Source organism: Scomber japonicus, chromosome 23 (assembly GCF_027409825.1).
Source record: "Scomber japonicus isolate fScoJap1 chromosome 23, fScoJap1.pri, whole genome shotgun sequence".
NCBI classification, from domain to species: domain Eukaryota; kingdom Metazoa; phylum Chordata; class Actinopteri; order Scombriformes; family Scombridae; genus Scomber; species Scomber japonicus.
Window position 1 is genome coordinate 4,208,457 of NC_070600.1, and position 21,495 is coordinate 4,229,951.

At 40.4% G+C, this 21,495-nt stretch overlaps 1 protein-coding gene across 1 annotated transcript in view; it reads right to left on the bottom strand.

Moving 5' to 3' along the window:
* Positions 1-21,495, bottom strand: part of tmtc1 (transmembrane O-mannosyltransferase targeting cadherins 1) — a 207,656-nt gene that overhangs the window by 75,177 nt on the left and 110,984 nt on the right. Inside the window, exons 7-8 of the mRNA XM_053314047.1 lie at positions 18,870-19,059; positions 4,472-4,593 (exon numbers count right to left, since the gene is read on the bottom strand). Coding sequence (XP_053170022.1) covers positions 4,472-4,593; positions 18,870-19,059 — 312 coding nt within the window. The remainder of the gene's footprint in view (positions 1-4,471; positions 4,594-18,869; positions 19,060-21,495) is intronic.

Consider the following 21,495-nt stretch of genomic DNA (forward strand, 5'->3'; position numbering starts at 1 on the left):
TAAAATAACAGCAAAGTCTGGAGCCAATAACGCTGTGATATACACACATGCCCAAGCTGCACTGGTATAATCTGCTACTACAGTGCTATGTGCTGTTTTTGAGTTGACCTTGTTGTTATGGGTCTGCAGTGGGTGTTATAAATGCTCCTGACTCACACCTCCCCTCCCCCCCTGCAGAGCTTGGAAACCTGTCTGAATGGAAATCACAAGAAACTCCCCTGTCCATGTATGGAAGGAGGAGATGAACAGAATGAATATACAGAGGAAGGGGATGGTGGTAGAGGACAGTTAAAGGATGGGAGGAAAGGAAGCACAATTGTGGCAGAGGAAGAAATACTCTTCCTAGGCCCTAAATGAGCAAGAATACAGAGTATCTTTAAATTTGGTACTTGAGGAAACCAGGAAATTAAATCTAGGCGGATCAAAAAACATGATTTGGGAGGTTGGGCTCCACAATCCTGTCAACTGACAACTGTCAACTCGTTACACTTCATTTCCATCTTCAGTTTGACATTGCCTTCACTCTAATAATTTTCGTCCTGAGGGTGATTTGATTTGATCACCAAAAGCTCCGGCTCATTGTGGCGTGGTGGATGATTTACTAAAAAGTGGAACGTGTTTGGCTTTGGCTCGTCTATTTGAAACATGACTGGTTCACACACTTTCTCACATTATACCTAAAACAGTACATTGAAATCTGTTTTTTAAAACATTAAAGGCAAGAAGACAAAGAAAAAAGCAAAGCAGGAACAGAATCTTGATAAATATTTAATCAGCACTGTCTAGTTATACTCCTCCTTGGTTCCGGCGCACAGCTTGACAACAGCCTTAGTCTATCTACTGTGCTGTCAGAACACAATCAGTCAACTCTGTGGATTGGTCTGGACCCAAGAAACCACGACACAGACCAACAGTGTGGGCAGCAGAGCAGAAAGAATGAAACTGTGAAGTGGAAGGTATATTTTACTCAAGTTTGACGAATTTGTTACTCTGATTACTTCTCTATTTTCGTCACTGTAACTCCAATAAAACCTTTGCTTGTAAAAAGCCAATAAGAATTTATTAATAATGAATCGAAACTGTTGAATAGTGATATATTCAACTGCTTTGTCTTCAGACTGCAATTCAACCTCTGCTACATTTTAGTGGTTAAGAGCAATACGTTATGAAGAAGTTAAAACTAAAGCACACTGGCTATATATAGTCAACTTATCTAAAATGTTTTTTAAAACTGAGCACATTCTTGTAAACTTAGCTACCAGCTGAGCTCACAGGCCTTCACCCCAAACCAGCTCCTCCTGTCTACCAGCAGTACCTGCAGATAGTGAATCACATCGTCTGCATATGATGAAGGACTGACACAGAGCCATTATTATCTTCCATGGTTTTTAAACTTTAGTCATTATTTTAATGTCAGGAATATTATTTAGAATTATTTTATACTAAGGAGATTATTGGATTTATATAGTGACTTTGTTGTTGGAAACTATAATTACAACTATAAATGGTGATTGCTAAATGGACTGTATTTATATAGTGCTTTTCTAGTCATTATGACCACTCAAAGCTTTTTTACACTACATATCACATTCACCCATTCAAACACATTCATACACTGATGACAGGAGCTACCACACATGGTGCCAACCTGCTCATCAGGAGGAAACTAACCATTGATACACCATTGATGCAGCAATAAAATAAGAACCGACTCACATCTGACAGCACAGCAACCACCTGTTACCATGTGATGGACAAACTGAGCCAACTCCATTTACTGGTGGAGACTGAGATGTGGTTTAAGGTTCCACTAAAAACATTAGTAAGTGGACCTTTATCAAATGCATCCATCAGGTCAAATATTATACTTTTTTTCCTATTTTATATTATAATAAACTGACAATTTTAGGCACATTCTTGCTGTATTCACAAAGCATCCTGACAGTTGCAATGTATGAAATGAAACCATTAACCGCTGCATATGTACATACTGTATACTAATGTTTAAAATGCATCTTGGCTAATTAGGCTTCCTATGCTCTAACCATCTGCATGAACGGCTGCTTCCCTGTTGAAAGAAGGCAGGCCTGGGTTCTTTCAGAACAGATAGGGAGAGAGGAAGAGAGGGAGTTGGGAGTCGGGGGAGAAGCTGGTGTTTGAATTGAGCTCAGGAAGCAGCAGAAGCGTCTGTGGACAATTACACTGCAATTAGCCATGCAGCAGGTTAAATGAGCGCTGAGTGAGATCAAGTCAGGGGATTGTCTGACCTCTACCCCCCGAAGGCATCTGCTTTCAGCTAAAGCCTCCCGCTCGGAGGGAGGATTTACTATGTGCAGACCCCATGGGAAGACTAAGCCCAAGCAAGGTCACCCGCAGCCCCCTAAGGATCCCATGATTCACGGGGAAACATTTACACACTCGAAAGCATCACAAACCCTAAAGGATTAACTAACAGCGAAAACTCAAATAGAGAGAAAATCAAAGAAAAACTACAGTAGAAGACTAAGAGAAGGTGGAGATTGGAAAGAAACTGAGGGAAATAAGGATGGAGGGATAAAGTGGAAGAAGAGCATGAATGGGAGTAAAACACAAATCTAAAAGCAACGGATGGAGGGTTAGAGTTAATGATGGAGAGATGGAAAGAGAGTGGCAATGGAAGTTGGGGAGAGAGGGAATGATGGACAGATTCTCATTAGATCTATGGGTCTAATAAATTGTCTAACCTTTTATTCTTATTACTGTATCTCTTGCTTAGTGATGTCAATGGTTCAGATTCCAGTAGTATATAAAAACAAAAAAGCATCATATCTGTGTGTAAGAACATATTGTTTCTTTTCTCATATTTACTTTCTGTTTTCATTTAGACACCTCTGTGTTAGGTTTATCTTAATTTCCACATATGGAAGTATCGTTCTTACCAGTTGATGTAAGAGGAGCCGACATCAAGATATCAAAATGAACTTAAAGTCACTGTATTTCAGCTACAAAAGCAAAAGAAGAAAAATGAGAAAAATTCCAAACTTCCAGCAGTTGATACTATGTGCAGTTAGCTACCACCTCAATCAACTGGCTGATTGTTGAAAGGAGTGTCAAACTCAATCAGCTGATTATCACAGTGCTTGACAGACAGGGAATGTCCAACATACACTACACAACAGCAATTAACTACAATACAGTGACTGTGAATCCCCTGATTCAGTTAAAAAACAACAACATACTTCATCAAATGATAATGTTTGGCTCCACTTAAGAGAATTATATATGAAATCAAAGTAAGTATCAAAAACAATCCAGTTTTAAAAATAGAATGGGTTCAAAATAATCTCATTGGAAATAACAGCAATTTGATCAAAAGACAAACACTTCAGCTCCACACTCTGTATTTTGTCTCTCTGCTGTCAACATCAACTGACCGTGACTTATATTCATAATCAGCCAGTGATAATGTTCTCCTAACTCTCCCATCAATTTGTGTCAGAATGTATGATATCATTTTTTAGACATGTGCTGCTGAATTAACTACCACTACCAACACAGTTTTGGTCTGAACTTTTTTCAACAATGGTGCTTATAATGTCACATTGGTCAGTGTATTCTGTAACATCTAAAGTCATATTTTAATTGTTTGGTTTACAGATTAGGTCTGGGCTGTATGAACATAATCTCATATCACGATAATGACACCTATTCTGATATAACACATTGTAATACAATAAATAAAAGGTCTGAGGACTTTTATCAGGGACAGGCTGACATATCATGTATAGAGGCTTTAACTTGATAAGTAGAGAGTTATTATTACTGATAGTGATTAATGCTTTTCATTGAATCTAAGTTTTAGGGTCAATATCTCACAATGTAACTTTTTATTCTCCTGTTTTTATCTGGTTTACTCTCTTTTAGCTTTATTTCACTTCCAATTTAAGACTTTTAATTGTATTTAAATGTCTGTTTATTTTTGCCATGTGTTGCTTTTCAATCTATCTATCTATCTATCTATCTATCTATCTATCTATCTATCTATCTATCTATGCACTTTGAATTGCCTTGTTATTGAACATACAGATACATGTGCCTTGCCGTGATAGCAAGAATAGCTTATGACTATAAAAACAACATGATGAAAAAAAAACTGTTTGGGAGAATTTACCTGGGCACAAAGTTTAAAAACTTCTCCCACATCTTTTCTTTAACACATTTTAACTAAGAAACTACTGAATGGTGAGATAAACAAAATGAAATTGTGTTGCACATTGTGTAGCCAGTGTGATCAGGGCTTTAGGAAGGACAGATAAAATCCCTCAAAGCAATAAATGCTCAGGTTTAGTTCAAATTATGGTTAATAAATCAAGACAGTGCCAGAAGAAATAATATTTTCAGAATAACACATACATATTTAGCCTTTCTGGGAGGGCAGCTGCATATAAATATTCAACCGCCCACACACAGATAAACATACACATAAACTCACCTCGGCATGTAGAGAACCCTCTCGGCCACGACAAATCCCACCCTGAAGAAAAGGTTACTGGCAGGAATGAAGGGAAACACCAGAAACAACATTCCCACCAACACTTCCCTGCTCTCCTGTCTCTGCAGAGAGAGAGAGGGGGGGGGGGGGGGGGGGAGAGAGAAAGAGAGAGAGAGAGAGGGAGACAGAGATATGAGCATATTCACAATAAACAAACCTGATATTACATTTTTCAATAAACTCAGTCAAAAGGCGCCAAGTATAACCACTTCAAACAGCATGGCTGACATTCCGCATTCATTATGAATGGTAATATGTGCCATCCAGTCTTTGCCAACACACAGACACACACACACACACAAGCATGCATGCATGTTCAGCAGCCATGACCAATCTGTCTTAAATATTAACAATCATTTGAGCAACAGAGAAGCTATTAAGGCGATCAAATTATCAAATTACAGTTAATTCGATTTTCTATAGAGGCTATATCTGAGGATATTCATATTTCATTATGCCCACAGCCTCTGCCTTCTCTCCTTCCATGTTATCCCACCATGGCTGTGTTTATTTGAACAAACAGACCTCTAATTGGCTGAGTCGACATCCCCCCCGTCCCCGCCCGCCGGGTTCAGTGGATCGGCTCATTAGCGGTAATGAGAGCGGGAGAAGTGTGAAGCGCTGATTAGTGTAGCTGCAATCAGAGTCTTGTTCTGCCATCTGAGTACATCTCTGACTGGGATGGACCTATATTGAGATCATAACCAACACACACTGGAAAAACACTATGAGCTACTGATGTGATCACTGACTGGTAATGGCTTGAGTATGAATGGTAAATGAACTGTACTTATATAGCCCGTTTCTAGTCTTCAGACCACTCAAAGTGCTTTTACACAAGAACATTCACCCATTCAGAGGCTGCCATGGACGGTAAAGTATAAACTGCTCATCTGAGGGTTCTAATTGTTCACACACACATGTTCATACAGCGCCATTGGGACCAATTTGGGGTTCGGTGTCTTGTCTAAAGACGCTTCGACATGCAGACTGGAGGAGCCTGGAATTGAACTACAGATCTTCTCACTCTACCTCCTAAGCCACAGAAAGAAAAGCCCACAAGCGCCTGCTGTGGTCTGAGACTGACTATACCATAAACATCATGAGGATCTATAAATAAACAGTGTCTACTGATAGCATCGTAGACTAGTAATGGACCAACAGTAATATCACACTGTTACTGATATGACAGCGGACTGCTAACAGCCTCAGTTTTCGCCACACAAACAAACCGCAGTGCGCTAATTATGAATAGATGAGGGAAATGTATACTCTCTGGTTCTGTCAGAAAAGTTTGCCATTGGTCAACAGTGCAAATTCAATGTTGAACTTGACACGAAAAGACTGAAAGCAAATCCAATAATTGTGACAGGTCCAGTCAACTGAATTATTTTCACCATAAAATGTTGTTGTTTAAATTCCCATGTGGGCAGACCTTAGTGCATATTAATAACCACATACGTACATGATTTAGGACTCTATTTTTTGTGGCTGTGATATGACCAGCACAAACAGCAACTTATAGTTTGGTGCTTTTCTGTCCTAGATATTCCCTTTGCTCACCTGCTTGGGGGTAGCTGTGCTAACATCAGTGGTAGCAACTGACTACAATACCCTTCTTGAAGGTTCAGTTATAATAGCAGTTTACCAGAAAGTAGCCAACAGAAGCCTTTGGCTGTCTCGATCTATGAAGTGACCATCATCTTGCATCTCCTAGCGGTCCCTTGATAGTATCCCGCATCACTTCCTTAACCTGAAATGCTGATGTATTTTAAAGCCCTACCTACCTAATTTACATATTTGATCCAATCACAGTGCGGGAATAATAGAAATCATTAAGACCAGGTGTGAATGTAAAGGCCAGTAATGTCATTGGACTCAGATTACATGCTGAAAAGGGTCCTAAGTGTGGTAGAGCATAGCTCAGTGGGTAAAGCACCTGCCCCATGTGTTGAGGCTACAGTCCTCGCTGCAGGCGACCCCAGTTCGAATCCCGCACCGAGCGGTCCTATCCTGCGTGTCATTCCCCCCTCTCTGCCTCCAGATTCCTGTCTCTCTCTACTAACCTGTACATTAAAGGCAAAAAGCCCCAAAAAATATACTTAAGAAAATGGTTCTAAGTGTGTATTTTCCTGATGAGTGAAACTCAAAAGGTAATTTTCTCATACTGGCAGCTTTATGAATCTTTTCTTGTCCTCCGGTCCCTTTTGAAAAGACATCAATGAAACAATAATGAAAGAAAAAAGTTAAGTATTCAGAGCTTGGTAGGAAGTCAATATTATTGATTTCCTACCAAACCCTTGTATTATAAGAGAAAATCTCCTTTTTCTGCACTTCTTGTTTTTCCTTATATTTCTTGTCTGTTTTTAGTATTAGTTGATTTCTGTTTGTCTACTGGTTGCTCCTGTAATTTCATTTATTTATTTGTGATCTTTTCCTTTGTTTATCTGTTTGTTCCTCTGTTCATTCTTTCATTTCTTTGACATTCATCTTTGACTCCCAAATCACAGACCAGTTTCAACTTGCATCTCTTAGTGTGCCTATTCGATTAGATTTGCTGCATCTATTACTTTCTCTCTTCTTCTATTTGTGCATCTTTTCCTCTATTCCCCCTCTCCATCTGTTTGTGATTTTGTGTTCCTACTCATCCATCTGTCATACATGTTACCTCAAACACTGCTGATCAAATTTTGATTAAACCAAGGGAACCATGAATGTGAAGAATTGAGTCTCGCCATTCTCATTATCACACTAATTGGCTGCAATTATGGGTTCAAAGCGAGATGACATATGAGTTGCTGATTGATGCAGTGGGAGGCTGACTTGTTTCCCTCTAGATTGTCCAATGTTTTCATCCCTGTTGGGAGTATCCAGAATACATCAACAGGTAGGCATCCTTTACAGACGCTTGAACCCCTTTAACAGCCTCCTTTTGATGTAAAGGATCAATGGTTCTTCTTCAAGCTTTGAGCTCAAGTGTTTCCAAGAGGGAGTCCATCCGCCCGGTGAAAGAAACCCATTTTGCATGCTTTTATCTTACCTGAGACTGAACACCGTTGATGAGGGTTTGAATGATAATGAAGCGGTGATACAAGAGCTTTGACTTTAAGCTCAGCTCACCTGTCAATCTTTTGTTCCATCTTACCCTGATTCAAAAACAAAACCCTGAAATATTTAAACTCCTTCACCTGAAGAAGTGGCTCACATTTTCTTGCAGAATCCTACGGGCATCAGACTTGGAGACCTTGTTTACTGGTTCCTCAATTCAAAACTAATTTACTTGTAAATCAATTTTGATTTCTAGTAATTGAGGCAGCCTCTAACCAAAGCAACTGCCTACTCATCCGATAAATGTGTAGGTAATACATTACTTCCAACCAAACAGAAACACTGTCACTGGCTTCCGGTGGAGTTGCAGGGTTGCTCCTAATTGCTGGCCGCCGCCGCCACCGCCTTCTTCTTCTTCTTCTAGTCATTACATCCTGCTGTTCTCCCATTTATTATTTCCAATTTTCTTCTTCTCTGCTTCATTTTATTTTCTTCTCTTCTCTCCCTTCCATTGCATCAATTTTCCTCTGTAGTGTAGTGCACTGTGTTATCTAGTAACTGGTGGTCCATTCAGCCGTTGTGACAATCTCCTCTGCTCCAATATATACAGTGAGTATTACAATAAGCAGGGTTGTAAGTGAAAAATTGAAATTACCCCAGTACATACAAATTGGATTTTTCTAAAGTGCATCCAGGCGACATGGGCAGTACTGAAGAGTGGGAGGAGGCTGTGCTCAAGTCCTTGAAGACACAAGCTGTGCCCCATTTCTAAAGCTGCTGTCTTCAAAGTTCTCATTTCAAACCCAACAGGTCAACATGGCTGTCCCACATAGGCAGAAATATGTGCCACTAGAAACTGAATTTGAATAACATCATATAACTGCACTGAAATACTGTTTATAGGGAGTTGCATTTTCAGTAAGGATCAAATACAGTTTCAAAGCAACTGAATTCAATTTCATATTACACTCGGTCTCAAGTTTATTGGAATTCAGTTCCAAACTAATACACTGAATTTTAAATTAAGCTATTCAGAATCAGTTTTTCAATGCAATTATCCAAGTTAAACAATACAAAGTCAAATTATGTGATTCAAATCAGTTTTTAATGCAATTATTCAAGTGGAGCAATTCAAATTCAGTTTCTAATATATATACATATTACATTACATAATACATATTTCTGCCTAAAGTCCCAATCCATAAACTCCTCCAACTATTGTGGCAAAGTGTATCCTTTTCTGCCTAAATCATATACCTGAAGAAGGTCAGTGACTGAAATGTTGTGTATTGACTTAAGTATTTATTGAGCACGTGAAGACAAGTGAAGGTCCCTTTTTCCTTCTCCTGCATAAATCTTAATAAACTATAGTGAATGAAGGGTGTCCTTTGAGATCCTTCATACTGTAGCTCAAAATCTACAATGTCATTTGTTTCATTTTAGTCTCAGGGAGTCAAGGGCAAGAACTCAAAATGAATGCTCTGAAGGCCACATCTTCATTAAGCCACATCCTTTGAAGGAAGCTCAGTGTTTCCCACACATTCATTCTTTCGTGGCGGCCCGCCACGAAAGAATTACGTCCGCCACGAATAGATTTTTCGGCTTTTGGCTCGCTCGACCTCGCTCATAAAAGCATAATAATGGGACTCTGTCTGTGAATGTAGCTTGTCGTAACAATTCCGGGGCAGTAGGTGGCGGCAATAAAACCAAAGAAGACGCACTTAATTCACCTGGTCGGCCAGAAGAAGAAGAAGAAGATAAACATATGTCTTTGCTAGAGGCTATCTGCTGGTGTGTGGTGTGTATGAAACAGGAGTTCACGGACGTAAACAAAACACGTGTCCCACAGATGCACGTGTAGGTCAGGAAGTGACGTGAAAGGGACCGTATATGGTTTGTTCCGTGTCTGTTTCCTTACGTGTTGGACTAAATACATGGACATATTGAGGAAAATATTTCGGTTTTATTGAAACGGATTTCATATTTCACCAGAATGGATACTTGGCGAGCTGTACAGAAAGTCCTGAGTCATAAGATGATCGTCGTGGATAAAGAGAAGACTTTGAAGGTATGTAGCATTATAGCTGTTAGCTTACTTTAGTGGCTAGCCGAGCTAACCGCTAATACTATTACAGCTGTGAGCAACCATATAATTCATGAGGGGTCTTGAATGAATCAGAAGAATCTAAGAATTCATGTACGGCATGAATATATATGTTTAAGGGTTGGTGTTTAAAACATTCAGAATAACTTGTCGCTACCTCCCAACTTCTGGTCCGTCCCGTAGGCGGAACAGCGTGTTTTAAGTGTCTGCAGTTCCGATCCTTCATGTTGGCTGAAACAGACAAGTCACCCTCAAATATGCTGAAAACCATGTTGAAGTTTGGCCTGCAGTTAGTCTGCAGGGGGGGGGGGGCGATCATTTTCTCATTTGGGGAGAATCAAAAATGAGCTGAGGACCACACCACCACAAATAGATGCCTGTCCTGTGGGAAACACTGAAGCTGTCCTATTTATTAATATTAATCTCACACAGTCAGACCCTGAACGTGTCAAACTCAAAGACATTTTACTCCCATTGTACACCGCATGTGGCTGCTTTGTGTTTCCAGCTCCATAGTGGCTGGTAGAGGTAAACCTTTGCCATTCTAGGCAGTGTGCCAGTGTCCACCATTAAAGTGAGTGGAACATCTCACTCAAAGCTCACATGCTACGCTATCTTTACCTACTGTCTATTTTTCCTGAATATCTCACATAGATTATACACTTATTGATACAGTAGTAGTTTACCCCTGAAATCTTGAAGCAGCAGAGGAAAGACTGCAGTTTTTATTCTACAAATATACACTATTCAAGAAATGCAGAATAGATAAAACACTGTTCTGCTCTCAGCAAGTATGTGTCATCAATCATAAATTAACTGCAAACATGTATTCAATATACTTGTAAAACACAAAAGATGAAAGCCAAACATCTTAACACAGTAGTGAAGTGTGTGTGCTATGAGGACAGACTGCTTCAAGATGCTCTGCCTCTGAAATGTATGCAGTGGATATTGGAAATGTGATGAGGTTGTGGTGTAAACAGAACACACCTTTGCTTCTTCCTCTGGATATCTGGAACTAGGAGTTAAAGCCACACTGTGTGAAGGATTTAAAACATCCATACTCTGGCACTCTGCAGTGACGGTGTCAGTGATGACTCCGTGGCAGACAGTGACGTAGATAGAAAGTCCAACTCAAACACTCTGTTTCTGCCATCAGAATCATCAGAAAATACTAAGATCCAGGAATGGTATCATTAACTCCTCTGCCAACATTGCAATTGATAACATCCCCATAACTAATGTACATTATACATAATACCTTGACATACTGCTTGATGATTTCTCAAGTTGGAAACCTCATATTAGGGCCAAGACTATCCGTCTATTGGGAAAAACCTTGCCCTTGATTAACAATGAGGTAACCAAAATGTTATACTTGTCAATGATTTATTAGTATATTAACTATTGCAACATAGTGAGGGTGAGTACTCATCAGACCAAGCTTAAGCTGATCTACCATCTGCAAAAACGTGCACTATGAATAATAAGTTGTGTCCATCGATGACATTATGTTCTCAGTGTGGCAGTGATGATGTGCTGTATACTTGTATGAATTCTTTGAAAAATGTAACTATGTGTTTGTAATCTTGCTGCCTGGAGGATATCACTCTGGAAGCCACTGGAGGGTTTTACAGCAACTCTCCCTCATGCATTCCCTGTGCATTTTTAATTTTTCTATATGTGTAAATAAACAAACAAGCAAACAAAATGGGCATGGATAAACTAAAATTACCTATCCTGATATTAATATATATCCTATTATATTCCAATCATGCCATAAAACTGTCCAACTGTCCAGCAAGATTTGTATCATCGCCTATAAGAGTCTATTACAACCAGAGATATTATGAGAATAACTATGGTAGTATAAACTACAGTTTATAGGTTTATACAAAAGTATATGACAAATTTATAGTCTCATGGTCATATCACCCAACCTGTAATCACATATGAGACTGAGCTGAGACACAGCTGGCAGTCATTATTACTACAGGGAGAATTTGTTTTCGACCCCAAAGACAGATATCCAACCAGAGGTGTTATTTCCACACAGAGGAGGGGCCATTTCAAGCTCACAGCCAATAGAATGACTGCCTGAGGACTTTAGAGGAGCTAAGTTATATCCTGACATCTGTGAGTGGACCCAGCTGGACCATGCAGAAAAAGAAGACAGAAACTGAATGAGAACCTGCCGCCCACACCGGAGAGGCCAGCCAGGACCACAGATGGCCTGGTGCACACACACACAAACACACACACACACACAAACACAACACACACACACACACACACACACACACACACACACACACACACACACACACACACACACACAAACATGCCTGATAAAACTGACCAGTAGCACTGAAATGTAGCACACACAGCCCCAATACATTGGCAGTGGCCACACAGAAACTGACACACACACACACACACACACACACACACACACACACACACACACACACACACACACACACAACAAACAAACTAGAGCATGCTGTAGCCATACAATCCTTCACTACTATCTGGAAGTCACTGCAAAAGTCATCCAGTGAATTTCTCCCTCGCCAGTTCCCAACATTCTGTGTGTGTGTGTGTGTGTGTGTGTGTGTGTGTGTGTGTGTGTGTGTGTGTGTGATCCAGCAGGTAAAAGACTTCCTTCCTACAGTGCACACTCTATATGTTTTTACCTCTGGGTGTTGTAAAGCAAAATAAAGCTTGATTTAAAGCACGACCCCACCCCTCTGTCCTTTAACACCGGAAGGAAGTTAAGATAGAATCCACTGAGGCTTAGGGCTCACAGTGAGGTTGTTTAATGTTGCGTCAATCACACGCTGAGGTGAAGGGAGAGGGCAGGAAGGAGCATGCTGCAGCACCAATTACTTCCGGAGGTCACGGTGGGTTCAGCAGTATGCGCTTTGTAAAGGGGCAGAACTGCAGAGAGGAAAGGTTACAAGGGTTGGGAAAATATATTCATACTGTCAACTGCATGCAATTTGAGGGAGGTACGTTGTGTGTGAGTGTGTATGTGAGAGACTTTCAATCCATTAAAACATATCAACAACAAACAGCAGGAAGTTTGTTAACCTTAAAAAACTCTGCACACTAGTGTTGTGTCGTTCGCGAACGTGTCGTTCGAACGAACGAATCTTTTGAGTGAACGAAGTGAACTGAATCACTTCATGAACTGATTCGTTCCTTTCTCAGTTCAGTTCAGTTGAGCTCAGCCGCGAGCATGGCTGCCGGTCGGGAGTGGAACTGCCGCGACTCACTCACTCGTTCACTGCGAACGAATCACTCAGTGAACGACAACACTTTGACTCTGAGTGATTCTGTTTCCCCTTCGCGGGGATACGCTTTCATGCCAATAGCATCAGTTTCTCCAAGCTAACGGCTAACGAAAACAAACACACACACACGCCCCCATCCCCATTATGGTAATGGACTTAGGCACACATAAAGTAATGAGAGGAGAGGAGACAGAAGAGTGAGTGAGAGTCACTCAGTGCCCTGAGTCAGTGAGTGACTGACACAGCGCTACTTTCAGCACAGTACGTGAACGAGACTAATGTCCTCAGCATGGCGTTCAATGATTCGTTCGCGAACGTGATTCGCCGTCATTCAGTTCATGATTCAGCCCACTTTCAGCACAGTACGTGAACGAGATTCACGTCCTCAGCATATCGTTCAATAAATCGTTCGCGAACGAATCACGTTCGCGAACTGCTGAAAGTGGCGCTGTGTCAGTCACTCACTGACTCAGGGCACTGAGGGCTGAGGAGTTGATTCACGTTCAGTACGTGTACTGCTAACAGTAGCGCTGTGTTGCTAACATCAGTGTAGCATCATGTTATGTTATGTTATTTTACTGTGCACAGAGGACACTTTCACTGTGTAATATTTTTAGTGCATGTATAAGCAGCGCTGCGTCTCCCGCGAATGATTGTATAATATAGTCCTTGAACGCACCGTCCCTCAGTAAGTGAACGTGAACCTCAGGGCTGAATCATGAACTGAATGACGGATTATTTGGCTGTTTATCAGTTCAGGGAGTTGGAGAGCACTGAACGATTCGGTGAACGAATCTTTTGAACGAATCATTTTAATGAACGGATTCTAAAGATTCAGTACAGTAAAAAGAACTGCCGTTCCCATTACTACTGCACACACATTCCACCACAGTTTCATAATGAAGCAAAAATATTTTTACACTTCTCATAATAACAAGAAATATGGAAGCTCAGAAAGGCTGTGCTTCCAATTATTATTTTAGGTAGTTATCTCATGATCACAAGTTAATTATTTCATTATCTCAGGAAAACCAGCTTTGTTATCTTGATAATGAGATAATCAACCGTGGATGTGTTATTATAAGATCTGGATAGGGGACTGAGTAATGGCGCCTATTCAGTAAGCAATAAGAAATGCTTGTGTGAGCCATGTTATTTTATTCTCACCTGTATTCTGCAAACACCCACATCTACTCTGCACACACCATTCACATATTTCTTTCTCTGCCTCCTTCTTTCTTACACACACACACACACACACACACACACAATGAAAAAATATCTGCAGTGCTGACAGCCCTCACAGGTACAATTAACATTTAAACACAAACCATCGCACATGCTCCTCTTCCATCCAACAGCTTTCAACCAATCATAAAAGACAGAATATCTTTCCACAGAGACTAATCCGTGCACTCTACGTTGGCAGTGGCGCTCTCAGTGCTGCTACAAGGCTCAGCATGACCCAAACGCCTCACTTTATACAATCTACCACTAGTACACACACCTGTGAGAACATCGAGCCCGTCACACAGGAACACTTGATGAATTTAAATACATGACTGTTCAGAAATAGGATTAATAGTGGAGGAAAATCACTTCATCTCTGCAGCCTGGTTTTATTCAAATCTGAACAGTGTGTTCTGACAGAAATGGAACATTTGTTAACCTTGATTGTATGTGCAAAGTTAATAATATCTGACTAACTATGAAACATTGAATCTGCTACACTTGAATCTGTGCACATGGAGCTTTGCTTTACAAATGAGATCGATTGGGCACAATTAAAAGTTTTTAGCAGCTGGATCCTACCTGGAGCATCTGTGTCCTGTTGTGGCTGCCAAAAGGCCACCGGAGCTTCTCGCAGCCACTCTAATGCTTGTGATCCCAGCAGATATGCTAAAGCAAATCTGAGAAACAGCTCTCCAGCTTGTGTTCCTTTGATTACTATAACTGAATATGTACGATAGCAAAAGAAGTGACTATTAAACTCTGTACTGACAACTGTACACAATGTAAACAGTTCATGTAAGCATTTAAAAAAGCTAAATTCTCTGATGAGTTAAATTAAAGTGAACTTGGACACACATCAGTGACAAACAGCCAATTGTCTCTATAGTTATGATGGCAATAGAAACCGAGAGAGTCCAGAACAGAGGAATCTATCACATTAGCCACGCTGCAGTATCCGATATCAAATAACCATCATTCCATCAGAGTGAAAACTGCTCCAAAGAAGAGTAACCGTTTGCCGTCAGTTACAAAACCTCCTGTTTTATAAGAGTGTACAAATACTTGAATCCTCTGTGTGACCTTGCCCTGTTAACAACCAAGCTGGTGTTAGCGAGGTAGCTTGTAACGCTAGCAAGCCCGGTAGTTCAGTGAGCTATCATGACTAATGCTGAGCTCCATTTAGCTCGGAAGTTGGAAGTTGGAGCTGGGAATGACATCATACCTGAGTTTGTGTCATTCCAGCTAGTGTCAGAAAAACAGTGTTAGCCAGGTTAGCTCTTGATAGCACTACCAGTTGATAAAAACACATTTTGAAACACAAAGGAGATAAAATTGCTAATAAACAGGATATTACTACAACTTTGGGGTACGTCCAAGATCCGACTTCAGGGGGCATTCCAGTTCAAATTTCCGACTTGGAACTACAACTGGAACGTACCATAACGTTCCCTCCTGCCTAGCATGTTAGCAGTCAGCTCATTAGCTACAATAGTTCACAACTACCCTCTGAGAGGTCAATAGGTTATCAAGTCTCTAGTACAAGCAATTTCAATGGACATGTGGTAAAGTTTGTTGACCAGAGGATAATAAACATGGAACATCCAGGCTACTGTAAAGAATATCTACTGTAAGAGCGAGCATGCTTATGTGTCAGCTCTTGGTAGTTTAGCATGCTTGAAGTCAATTGCCACATGACATCTGCAGCTACTAGGCTGAGGAATGGAAGTCACCCAGGAGTCTGTAAAAAGAACTTGTGCAGACTAGATTTGGACAGCTCCCTGCCTTCCAGACTTCATAAATATATACTGTTCAGCCCATGAGTCTGCAAGTGCCAGGAAGTAATGACAGTTGCTGCAAGGATATGACACAGCAGATTAATTTAAAAATACTGTTTAATAGCAAAAAGGACTTACTCAAAGTTAATATCAAAAATGTTACACTGCTAGTGCTCAGCAGTGTCTTGATTTTTTTGTTCGACGTGTTCCTTTGATTTAAAAAATTCATCTGAACAAGGATATCCACACGAGGAAATTAAACTCAGAGCAACACTGTGCTACATCTGATTTGAAATATGCGGGGTGCTTAATAATATACAAGAGTCTAAAGTACAACTTGTTTTATATCAGTACAAGCATAAATCTTTTGATGGCAAAAAAACTGTATCGTGTCTTAAATGTACTGCCATGAATTGACACACTTGAATTGAACATCTGAAAGTAGGGTGTGTAAATGTGAAATGGTGTGTAATGTTGCTCTTTATAAATCATTTATCATGGACAAATTAGGGTCATGTTTAAGCTTTTAATCATGTTTTGTGAGCTTTGCTCTAAAGGCAGAACAGAAAGGCCCCAGGGTGCTGGGATAAGTTAAATTCATTCAATTCTCATGCACAAAATGTTCTGGGCAAATAAAGTGATTCTGCATATGCATTCAGAAGAACAGAGCTCTCCCTCCTCTGAGCTCTGATGGATGAAAAGAAAATTATTTTGAATATTTTGACGTCTCAGAGTGCGAGCTTCACTAGCGTGGCAGAATCATGACTTTTTCATCCTGAAGGAAAAGTTACTGAATGTGAATACAGATCTATGGAATAAACAGGCTAAAAAAGAAAGTAGCACAACACATGGCTGCATTTAGTGTAACTAAATGATATTTTCAGTAAAGACCCCTTGAACTAAATACCATCTAAAATGTAAGAGATAAAGTGGAAGGTATTGTAGGAAAGAGAAGCAAGAGTTTAAAGTGCTAAGGGAGGGCAGAGGGTATTAAAAAAAGCCGGTGTTGATTGAGAGAGTGAAAACCTCTTCCCCATAGACAACACATTTTTGAAAAATGCAAGTGTACGCACATTCAATACACACATACCTTTTAGAGAGCAAGGTCTGTCTCCACGGTAACAGGAGGTGCATGAGACCAGCCTGGCAAATTATAAAGTAATAGGGAGGATATGTGTATGATCTGTGTGTGCATATTTGTGAGTCATGCCCGAAAACTTTGGTGGCGAGATGTAAACATAATGAAGTGTGTCTGCAGAGTCCAGTGCAACAAAAACACCTTTTCAGAATCTAGTGAATTTATTGCAAATACACCATAAGAACTGAAAAATGTCTTAATCTTAATTTTCTTAGAAATATGATCCTGTAGCTGAAAACAAAAGGTCCATTTGTATTCTAATAGATACTCTGTCTATGTATTTTAACACAGAGGCTTGACTGGACTGACCTTTTCAACACAACCTCTAATAAAGCACTAATGAAGTGTCCCATTAGGGTCTGAAAGCATACTCATTAATAGGTCCTTCTATACACATTGTGCCCTCAGTGGAACGTTGAAAAAGACTTACTATGGTAAATAGAGGATGAATGAGATGTTATTACTCCTAAGAGTCAAAGATTATCTCCAATGAATGGTCTCAATAGATCCACTATGTATAATAGATAAATGCACTGGTTTACTGCCAGAGAGAAGCTACCATATTATCTATAGGTATAATCTGCTTTTATTTCATTTTTATTTCACTTTTTTACTTTACAAGAGTATAAATCGCTCTACAAAACAGTTAATAGACAGGAGTTGATGTCTCACAAATTTATTGTCCCATGAGCAACCAAACTAGCACTTGCCCACTTCATTCATTCATTGTATTAAATGATGTACAATCTTGAGAATAAAATGCCAGGTGGGAGTAAAAGTCCAAGTACAGAGAAAATAGAAAGAAGCTTAGTAGTTTGGTAGTTAGTAACGAGTAACAACTGTCAGGATCTTAGTGTTTTTCCTTGTTTTCCCTTCCCTTTTGTGGGCGTTTGTCTTGACTTGCGTGTATGTGTTTGTCTGGAGCTGGGCGGAGCTGGAGTTAACCACTCACCTGCACACCATCAGCCATCTTCAATCAAGTCACCTGCCAACAATCAGCCCCTGGGTATAAACCCGGTTCAGTTCACCACTCATCACCAGATGGTCAGCATACCTCCGTGGTCCTCGCCCACCACCCGGACTAAAATGGCCACCTCTGCTCCAGCTCCAGCTCCAGCTCCAGCTCCAGCTCAGCTTATCCACAATCATTAAAGACTTTTGTTTTTGCAACTAATTCTTGGGTCCTTTTGTCTGCACCGTGGGTCCAGCTCTTGTGACAACAACCATGTGGTCAATACGAGTTCAGCATTTGTGGAGCATGAACGTAGTTTTTTGGAAAATTTCAGCCTGATGGACATCAAAGACTAAAAACTGGGAGGTTGCTTAAATAAGTCAGTTGGCAAATTGCATTGTAGTTTCGACCTGATAGTGGCGCTGGGCAAAAGATGAGTGAGTCAGGAATCCTTGAGAATCATCCTTTAGGGACCATGAATATCTAGATTTCATTTTATGTCCATCTGTCCAGTTGATGTGGGGACATCTTACTCTGAACCAATGTGTGGGAGGTGGATCACTGGAATGAAAAGATCTACTGAATTTCCAATAAAATAAGAAACTACAGATGTTACCGAACTCGTACCTTGAAATTCAGTGGAAAATGCTACATTTCAGATGCTTTTAACTGCCACTTGATTACACCACAGGGTTATAAATTGAAGCCTGTTACCATTGGGATTTTACCAGAGGGCAGACAGGCATGTGGTCTTAAACACTTTCCACCCACTTGTCACTTTCTTGTTCTTACCTGCAGTGAGAGGACGCAGTGCAGGCAGAGGGCAACCATCACCACAGCCAGCAGCACAGTGGCAACATTGCGCACGTCGCCGAACGACTCCACCAGGGGAATGCTGCCCACCTGCCAGTCGTAGCACAGCACGATGGGGGCCAGCAGCAGCCAGGCGTTAAAGGACAACAGGTAAGAGTAGGTCAAAATCCTGAGGAGAGGGGGTAAAAAGAGAATCGGAAGAAATGGTGGATGGGCAGTAGAAAGGAAAGGAAGAGGGGAGGAAGAAGAGAAGGAGAAACTTTTGAGTAACACATTACAATAACAACATTATCAATAGTCAAACCTAACAAGAATACTAATCAATCATTACAATCATCAAGTGTATGTCAATACTTGAGTGCTTGGCAGTTTACCTGAGGATAAAATGAACAGGAGGTTGTCCAAGGTTAAATATTGATTGGGAGTGATTTATCTAACCTGACATTTCGAAACCAATCAAATGAGCCTATGCCAAGTCACAGCATGCGTTGAATGCCAAAAGCCTGCATTGTGCTGCTGCTTCCTTTTCTTTTTGCTGTGGTCGTCTCTTTCCTCTACCTTTTAACTGTCTTTCTCTCAGTGGGTTCAAGGCTGTATGGCTGTCTGGAGTATTGATCTGACTACAGAGTGGCAGCTATCTGCTGCTATTAAAACAAGCAGGACAGGGTCAGATAGAAAAGCACTGCATCTGCTCCAACAAGCAAGACAGAGGGCAAAAAAATGAAGCAGTAGGAAAAAGAATGAGTAAATAACAAAGGTTATACAGGCTATTTCAGCAACACCCTGTACCAGAACACACTATTTCTTTTGATCTAGCACTGATAACATTCATTCTAGCCCCTGACTGACACTGCATTAACTCCCTGAAGGTAAAACCTAACCCTACAAGCAACTAAATAATCTGGCTGCCGACTAAAGACCATGTCCACACTAGCATGGTTAGATTGGCAATAAGGACAGATTCTTGAACATGGCCAGCATTCTTCCACTAGCCACACAGAAGATGGTGGTAATGCTCCATTTAGTTGTTTACCAACCACCAAAGGAAGAAGATATTTCCATTCTTTTAGCATTGTGGACAGAAAATGTTTTACACATAAACAAATTTACCCACAGTAATGTGGACACGTCCTACCACTATAATTGGTTTTCACAAGGACTGCAGAACAAGAATACACACACTCATTAAGAACGACTTGGTGGCTGACGGACGTGTTATTACTGACCAAACTGCTTTGCTTTTAGTCTGCAGAGAAGATGAGTGGATCTGTAACACAGTAGAAATGTCTTTAACTGTACAAGCTGGAGTGTACATTCTGTTTTCATGTATTGTCAAGTTATCACTCTCTTTTATCATATGAACTCAAAACTGTAAAAAAAATCTCCTATATCTCTTTATCTGCGCTTTCATCTTCGTAATTTCTTTCATCCTTGAAAATCTGTGTTTTCACCGTTTCAAGTGAAACACACAACTGTGGTATTGAGGAGCTCAGGTCATTTTACCTGCATCGACTGATGTCAATAGCCCACACTGAAGCCATCATACAAACAACGGAGGCAATCATGGTAAAGTAGCAGCAAATTAGACGTAATTACTGATTTTCTGAAGAACTGCAGCTGATTTGTCTCCAGAATAATCTTTAGAAGCAGATATGAATATCCTCTTTGATCTTTCTCTCCAATCTTTCTGTCCAATGAATCCTACTTGGTGAGTGTGTGAACAACAGACCTATACCAGTCACAGCACTGACTGAGAAGGAGGCAGAGGTCATCAACCAGGAGTTAGTGGACTCAAGAATATGGAGGACATTCATGACTGACACCTGATACCATCTTTGGGGTTACAATCTTCCCATCATATATGACCACTTGTTATTCATGTCATAACAACTGTGTTGAGGTGGAGTTGAAAACTTTTGATTTTTGTTTGTTCTTGCTTTGCATTCAATCTTAATGTACTTTTTAGGGTTTTTCGACCACTAAATGTCTTTGCACCCTCTGAAGTAAGCAAGAATGTGTATCGCATCACTCGTGTGATCCTTGTAAGAATGTTATTAATATAGAAGATGAAACACTCTTTAAAGCATTGCTCCACTGTGCCACAACTGGTCTAAACTACTGGGGCTTTTTTACTAAAGCTAAAGCATTCAAGCCATAGCTGGCTGTTGAGCATATGATTCAAAAACCACGGGCACTAATCTGCTGTTGTAACAGCCTCCACTCCTCTTTCCAGCAGATGTTGGAATCTGGCTGCAGGGATTTGTTCCCATTCAAACACAAAAGCATTTGTGTGGTCCAACACTGATGTTGGGTGATAAGATCTGGCTCACAGTTGGCATTCCAGTTCATGCCAAGAGTGCTGGGAGGGTTTGAGGTCAGAGGTCTGTGTAAGACTATCAAGTTCTTCCACAGGAAACTGTGAGAACCATTTGTTTATGGTGGTCATTGTCATGATGAAACAGGAAAGAAGTTGGAAGTTGGAATCACAATGTTGACTAAAATATCACTAATTAAGATTTCCTTCCACTGAGACTAAGGGGCATTGGCTAAACCAGGAAAAAGAGCACAGAATACACATAAGCCATATAGTGTGGAATCAGTACTA